The sequence below is a fragment of the Eriocheir sinensis genome, chromosome 2, assembly GCF_024679095.1.
Source record: "Eriocheir sinensis breed Jianghai 21 chromosome 2, ASM2467909v1, whole genome shotgun sequence".
In the NCBI taxonomy this organism is placed as follows: Eukaryota; Metazoa; Arthropoda; class Malacostraca; order Decapoda; family Varunidae; genus Eriocheir; species Eriocheir sinensis.
Window position 1 is genome coordinate 31,431,993 of NC_066510.1, and position 7,500 is coordinate 31,439,492.

General features: G+C 48.5%; 1 protein-coding gene across 1 annotated transcript in view; it reads right to left on the reverse strand.

Annotated features, from left to right (window-relative positions):
* Positions 1-7,500, reverse strand: part of LOC127002824 (uncharacterized) — a 64,477-nt gene that overhangs the window by 46,594 nt on the left and 10,383 nt on the right. The window contains exon 2 of the mRNA XM_050869049.1: positions 5,074-5,634. Coding sequence (XP_050725006.1) covers positions 5,074-5,634 — 561 coding nt within the window. The remainder of the gene's footprint in view (positions 1-5,073; positions 5,635-7,500) is intronic.

The following is a 7,500-nucleotide window of genomic DNA, read 5'->3' on the forward strand; positions in this document are numbered from 1 at the left end:
TATTATTATTATTGTCGTTGTTGTTTTCTTATTGTTTTGTCGTTGTGTTCGTGTGGGTGTGGGTGTATGAGAGAGAGAGAGAGAGAGAGAGAGAGAACTGACAAACACACACACAAAAAAAAAAAACAGGTTAATGAAAAGACACGGAGGTACAATCTTACATTAACTAAGTCCCCCCTTCTAAAAAAAAAAAAAAGGAGAAAAACACAGACAAAAGAAAACGAGACACGTGCCACTGCTAACCATAAAAGTGAAATATTAGCACACACACACACACACACACACACACACGCGCGCGCCCACACACTCACGCACGCTTATCTCGCCCACTTCTTTGCAACCCGGAATTAACAAGAGGCAATTTCAATCCTTCTCTTTTTCCTCCTTTTATCTTTGATCAGTGTTACGTAGTCGAGAAAGTTAGATAGTAGTAATAGTAGTAGTAGTAGTTATTGTAGTAGTAGAATCAAGATGAGGAGGAGGAGGAGGGTGACCAATCGTGACCTTATTAACTGGATAGACACCTGGCGAGAGAGAGAGAGAGAGAGAGAGAGAGAGAGAGAGAGAGTATTACTAACGAGAATACAAAAAAATGGACTCAATTTCCGGTCGCTTGTGAGTTACTATTAGAGAGAGAGAGAGAGAGAGAGAGAGAGAGAGAGAGAGAGAGAGAGAGAAGAAGAAGAAGAAGAAAAGATAATAAGTTTGGGAAGAAAGAGGAGCTTGGAGGGAAAAATAATTTGAAGAAGAGGAGAGGAAAAGAAGAAAAAAAGATTAGAGGGAAAAAAAGTGTTGCCAGTTAAGAGAAAAGAAATATATTGCGATTTTTCTCCTTTCTGGTTATTCGATTGTTTTCCCTTTGCTTTTCTTTAACTGTTTTTGTTGGTATAATTTTTTTCTTCCCTCAATTGAATCATGACTTGGCTTTGCTTTTTTTATTTCCTTACATTCATTTTTTTTTTTGCTGTTTGGTTATTTGTTTTATATGAATCATTGCTCTTTCTTCTATTATCATCTTCATCATCATCATCATTATCATCATCATTAGTAGTAGTATTAACAACCTCTTCTATTACACTGCAGGAAATACTAAACATCTTCCAAACTTTATTTTTTTTCCTTCTTTTCGTCTGGTCGTATAGATTCAAGTCTCTAAGTCTCTTCTAAACTGTTTCTTTTTTCTTTTCTCTCTTCTGCTTGTGTAGATTCAAGTCTCTAAGTCTCTTCTAAACTGTTTCTTTTTTTCTTTTCTCTCTTCTGCTTGCATAGATTCAAGTCTCGATGTAAAGGTTCAAATGCCTCTTAGCTTTATATCATCACTGAATATATTGATCGGTCTTCCCTGGGGTGTATATATGTATCATTTATTTCCCGGTTAGTCTGTCTATCATTCTCTGTATTTCCGGTATATGTATTAATTTTTTCTTTATTCGAATATTTCTCGTATCTCAATCTTGGCGAAATAAGTTTTTTTTCTCTGTACTTGTTTTATAGTGTGCTTTCTTTAATCTGCCATAATTTGTCGCCTAAAACACACAGAAAAAAATGATAATCAGTGTATCGTTATATCTGTTCCTTTGTTAAATGTTCCACTATATTTTCACTCCATCTCATTTCTGTTTGAATATTATCTCGCTGAACCTCTCCACATGGTTCACTCCACATTGGCTTCCTCCTTCTCCTCCTGTCCTACACCTTTGCTCCTCTGCCTCCTCCTCCTCCTCCTCCTCCTCCTCCTCCTTCTCCTCTCGTCCTCTTCTTACGCTGTTCCACCTCCTTAATCTTTCCGCCTTCTCTCAAAAAAAAAAAAATCGTGCATGAAACAAAACGAGACTTTGAGGAAATATTCAGATTTTAGTGTTTTCATAAGTGTTTCCATATCTCTCGTGTTATAGATAGATAGATAGATAAATAGACAGATAGATAGATAGACAGATAAAGAAAACACGCAGTCAGTCTCTCCCTCCTTCTCGAATATCACTTCATTACATTTTCCTCTAATAATTGATCAACGTGCAAATTATTATTATCAAAGTTACCCTCAAGAAGCTCCAAAAAAAAGGCACTCGAGTATCCCATTTTCTTTGTATCGGAGTGAGTGACGTGCTTCCCTCTCGATTTCTTTTTAAGCGTGAAAGAAAACGCGGTCTCGAGTGGGTGGCTGAGGGGGAGGGAAGAAGGGGGGGGCTCAGTTATTTTTCTCCGCCTGGGTTCACACGGGAGGCAGCGTGACACGGCTGTTTAAACACGGCGACTCGGGGGTTTGCAATACACGGCGACTCGGGGGGTTTGCAATACACTACGCGGGGTGGCGGACCTCTTGCTAAGCCTTCCGCATCGTGTTACCGACTCTGAGGAACAAGAAAAGAGGGAAAACAAGACCTAGGAGAGAGAGAGAGAGAGAGAGAGAGAGAGAGAGAGAGAGAGAGAGAGAGAGAGAGAGAAGGATTACAAGTGACCTATCAGGAACACACGTGACATGACCTCGCCTTGGGTGCCTTATGGGGTCACGGAGAGGAGGTGGTGGTGGTGGTGGAGGTAGTGGTGGTGATGGTGATAGTGGTTGTGGTGGTGATGGTGGATGACATCTGCTTCCATAACTACTGCTACGACTACGACTATTACTACTACTACTACTACTACTACTACTACTACTACTATTGCTACTACTACTACTATTGCTACTACTACTACTACTACTACTACTACTACTACTTCACCGCTGCTACTGTTTCCTTTGTTATTTTTCTTATCGTTTTGATCCTGAATTCAGATTGCTTCATTTTCTTTATACTTTTCCTCCTCTTCCTCCTCCCTCTCTCCTCCTCCTCCTCCTCCTCTTCCAGTTCTAATATTGCTGCTCTTTTTTTTATTTCCATCAACTTTTTTCTCCATTTCGTTGTTTCGTCGTGTTACTTTCTCTCTTTTTTGATGAACGTATTAATATTCCTCCTCCTCCTCCCCCTCTTAACCCCATGGAGTGAGGTAATCCAACATGGCGTCTTGCTATCGTCATGGTACTGGTGGAGGAGTGAAGGTTTAGCGACGCCATATTGCCACGCCCACACTGGCATTCTGAAAGCCTATATGGAGAGGGAGAGAGAAAGGGAGGGAGGGAGGAGAGGGGAGATAAAAGAGAGGAAGATAAACAGTTGTCTCCCCAGCGTTGAGGAATGAGAGTGTCGCCATGACCTGACTGTTGAGTGTGGTGGTGGTGGTGGTGGTGGTGATGGTGGTGGTGTGATGCTAATGATGATGATGATGATAAGTTGTGGACAGGAAGTGGCGTAAAGAGACGAGACGAGAAGGAGGAGGAGGAGGAGGAGGAGGAGGAGGAGGAGGAAGAAGAAGTGATCCTGTTATTGTTGGGAAATGAAGAGGAGAAGGAGGAGGATTAAGAGAAAGAGCAGAAGGAGGAAGAAGAAGAAGAGGAGGAAAAAGAAGAGGAGGAGGAAAAAGAGGAGGAGGAAGAAGAGGAGGAGGAGGAGTCACGTAAGAAAAATAATGATAAAAAAAGACAACCGAAACAACAACAAAAAAAAGAAGAAAAAAAGATGGCGGGCGGTACTGCGGTTCTTAAGTGAGTTTCCGTGTGCGTGTAATGGCGAGGGCGGGTGATAGATTACGTGGGGGGGGTGGGGGAGGAGAGGGGGCAGGGGAAGAGGGGAAGGGGGAGATGGGCAGGGGAGGGGAGTAAGGGAGGCAGGGGGGAGGTATAGGTGGTGGTGGTGGTGGTGGGTCGGTAGGAGGAGGAAGAGGAGGAGGAGGAGGAGGAGGGAGGAAGAAAAAGGCGGCAAGGAAGAGTGGAAGAATGAGGAGGAAGAGGAAGAGGAGAGGGAGAAGAAAATGAAGGAGCTGAATCACTAGGAAGAACAATAACAAGAAGAGGAGGAGGAGGAAGAGGAGGAGGAGGAGGAGGAGGAAGAAGAGGAGGAGGAGGAAAAGGAAGAATAATCTGAAGAAGAATATGAGGGTAACAAGGAAGAGTGGAAGGACGAGGAGGAGGAGGAGGAGGAGGAGGAGGAGGAGGAGGAGGAAGATATGAATAAGGAAGAAGAGGCTGACGACGAGGATCAGGAGGAGGAGGAGGAGGAGGAGGAGGAGAAGGAGGACGGAAGTGGAGAGGAGATGACCGGCTCCTCCTCCACCTCCGCCCCTCCTCCATCACCACAACCATTCCCCAGCCTCTCCGTGTTGACCCTCCCCCCGTGACCTCTGACCTCGCGGCGTGGTCATGGTCTATAAACCGTCTGAGGGTCATTGGTATTCCCGTCACCCGGACCCTGACGGACTGGACATGAGTGAAGGACCAGCAGGATGTATGGCGGGGTACTGGAGTCCTCCCACCCAGTCAGTCAGTCAGTCAGTCATCCAGTCAGTCAGTTAGTAAGCCAGTCAGTCAGTCAGTCAGTCCGTCAGTCAGCCAGTCCAGCTCATAAACCCCGTGAAAGAGAATCAAGAACCTAAGAATATATCAGAAACAGGAAACACAGAAATTCATTGGTAAAAGGAAGGACGTTTTAATAAGATTGGAACGTAAATATAACCGATAAACTCTTACGAATTCATAGGTTAAAGAGTAGATGCTTTAAGAGGATCAGAACATTAGTATAAACGACAAACTCTTACGAATTCCCTGGTAAAGAGAAGAAGACTTGGAACATAACCATCGCCATACAAGGGGGTGGAATGCCAACTCAACCCAGCGCCTCAGAAGAAGAGAAAGCCTTATATATAACATGCAGGGCAGACGCTGGGGTGGAATGGCTGACGCGTAAAGGGTTGAAGAGCACAGGAGCCTCGGGAACATGGGAGGAGAGTGTGTGTGTGTGTGTGTGTGTGTGTGTGTGTGTGTGTGTGTGTGTGGAGGGAGGAATGGAAGTCTGTGAATGTGGTGTTGAAGGACGAGCATTACGGACGAACTCACTCTTGATTAGAAAGTGATAACGCGTAGGAGCACTGTAGGGAAGGGTTAATGAGGTACTCACTACTCAGATACCCGCTAACCCACCCACTCACCCTCCTACTTACCCATCTCTCCCCTCCCCCTTGTCCTCCACCCCGCACACTCACCCAGCATCTTGGAGAGGTCGGCGTTGTGCAGGTCGGGGTTCTCGTCCGCCAGCTTCTTGCGCTCCACCTTGGCCCACACCATGAAGGCGTTCATGGGACGCCGGATCCGCTGCTCCCGCCGCGCCTTCTCCCCCGCCCCGCCCCGACCACCGCCGCCCCCGCCCTCCCAGCGGTGGCCGCCGCCGCCGCCGGGGTAGGGCTCCATGCCCCGCGGGTGGTGGTGGTGATGGTGGGCGTGGTGGGGGTGCTGCTGGTGTTGGAGGTGGGGCAGCAGGGGCGTGGGGCTGGGGTACATGAGGCCCCCCGGGTGGGCGGCCCCGTGGGGGAGTGGTCGCAGCGGGGCAGCGTTGAGGCCACACTCCAGCTGGCCCGGCAGCCCCGCGGGGTGGTAGGGGCCGCCCAAGAGGCCGCCCTGGCCGGCGTAGTGGTGGCCGCCGCCGTCGCCGGGATGGGCGGCCATGGGCGAGCCCGTCACGTTGTCGTTGTAGTCAAGGTGGGCGTGGCCCGGCGAGGCTGCGGCGCCCACCTGCGGCAGCCCGAAGCCCGCCAGGGAACACTCCCCTGGGGAAGACACGACCAAGGGTTAGGACGGTGTGCTGGGCCCCCAACCCCCCACCTCAACCCCCATCAACTCCTCTCACCCCTTCACCCCCCCTCACCCTCACCTACCCCCTCAACCCTCCTCCACCCCCTCATCTCTCCTCCACCCACTCAACCCTCTTCGTCCCCCTTCACCCTTCACCCTCAGCATCCTCCCCGTCACCCCAAGACCCCGTAGGCAGTGAGGCCTCTATATCGGGGCGGGGGGCGGGCGGGGTGAGGGGGCGAGGGGCGGCGAGGCGGGGCGGGGCGGGGCGGGGCGAGGGGGGGCGCGTATCAGGATGCTGGCCACCCTCTCTCGCTGATTGATATGACTGTTTTATCTCCCACGATGATGCCAGATCTTGGGATATGCAAACTGCCCTCCCTGGCCTCCTCCTCCTCCTCCTCCTCCTCCTCCTCCTCCAACATTTACTCACCTCTTTACTCAGATTCTTATACATACTCCAATCTGTACGCACACTCATCTCCCTTTATATTTTATCTCCCTTTATTTTTTCATCTCCCTTTGTACTATTCTCCCTTTTTTCTTATCTCCCTTTTATTCTCCTTATTTGTGTTATTGTTTTTCGTTATCTATAGAATTCGTGTCTTTGTACCCAAGTGATTCTCTCTCTCTCTCTCTCTCTCTCTCTCTCTCTCTCTCTCTCTCTCTCTCTCTCTCTCTCTCTCTCTCTCTCTCTCTCTCTCTCTCTCTCTCTCTCTCTCTCTCTCTCTCTCTCTCTCTCTCTCTCTCTCTCTCTCTCTCTCTCTCTCTCTCTCTCTCTCTCCTCCTCCTCCTCCTCCTCCTCCTCCTCCTCCTCCTCCTCCTCCTCCTCTTCCTCCTCCTCCTCCTTCTCCTCTTAATGTACTTAGCTAACCCGTGCTCAGTCTCCCTTCCCATCCTCCTCCTCCTCCTCCTCCTCCTCCTCCTTCTCCTTCACTATCTTCTCCTCCTCCTCCCCCCCTCCCCCCCCTCCACCCCTTTCTGCCATTAAGTAAGGGAACGTAAACTCACCCCATCGCCTCAGTGGCCATCAATCATCACCCCATCAAATTAGTAAGCTATGCCCCCTCCTTTCACCCCACCTCACCTCTCTCTCTCTCTCCCTCCCTCCCTCCTCTACTACTACTAATGCTACTGCTATTACTACTACTACTACTAATACATATCTGGTCTGGTCTCTTTCTTTTTCTCTTCTTTCCTCCTCCTCCTCCTCCTCCTCCTTCTCTTCCTCTGTTATACTCCGTCTATTCTTCCTTCCTTCTCTCTCTCTCTCTCTCTCTCTCTCTCTCTCTCTCTCTCTCTCTCTCTCTCTCTCTCTCTCTCTCTCTCTCTCTCTCTCTCTCTCTCTCTCTCTCTCTCTCTCTCTCTCTCTCTCTCTCTCTCTCTCTCTTCTATTATTCTTTTCCTCCTCCTCCTCCCATTCTCTTCTTCTCTGTTCTTATTTCCTTTTATTCTTTCTCTTTTTCTCTCTTTTTTTCGTCTTTGCTTCCTTCCTTCCTTCCTTCCTTCGTTGTTCCTTTCCCATCATCTTCTTTCCCTTCCCTTCCTTCCTTTCCTTTAAACCTTGCTCTATATACCTCTTCCACTCCTCCTTCTCCTCTTCTTCCTCTTCCTCCTTCTTCCCTTCATCCTTTCCTTCGTTTTATCTACCTTACTTTCCTTACTTTCAATCTCACCTCCCTTCCTCTACCAGTACCCCTTCCTCCTCCTCCTTTCCTTCATTTTTCCTTCTTTCCTTCCATCTTCCTTTCCTTCCTCTTCATCTCACTCTATACCTCCTCAGCCACCACCACCACCACCACCCCTCCTCCTCTTCCTCCTCCTCCTCCTCCTCCTCGGCA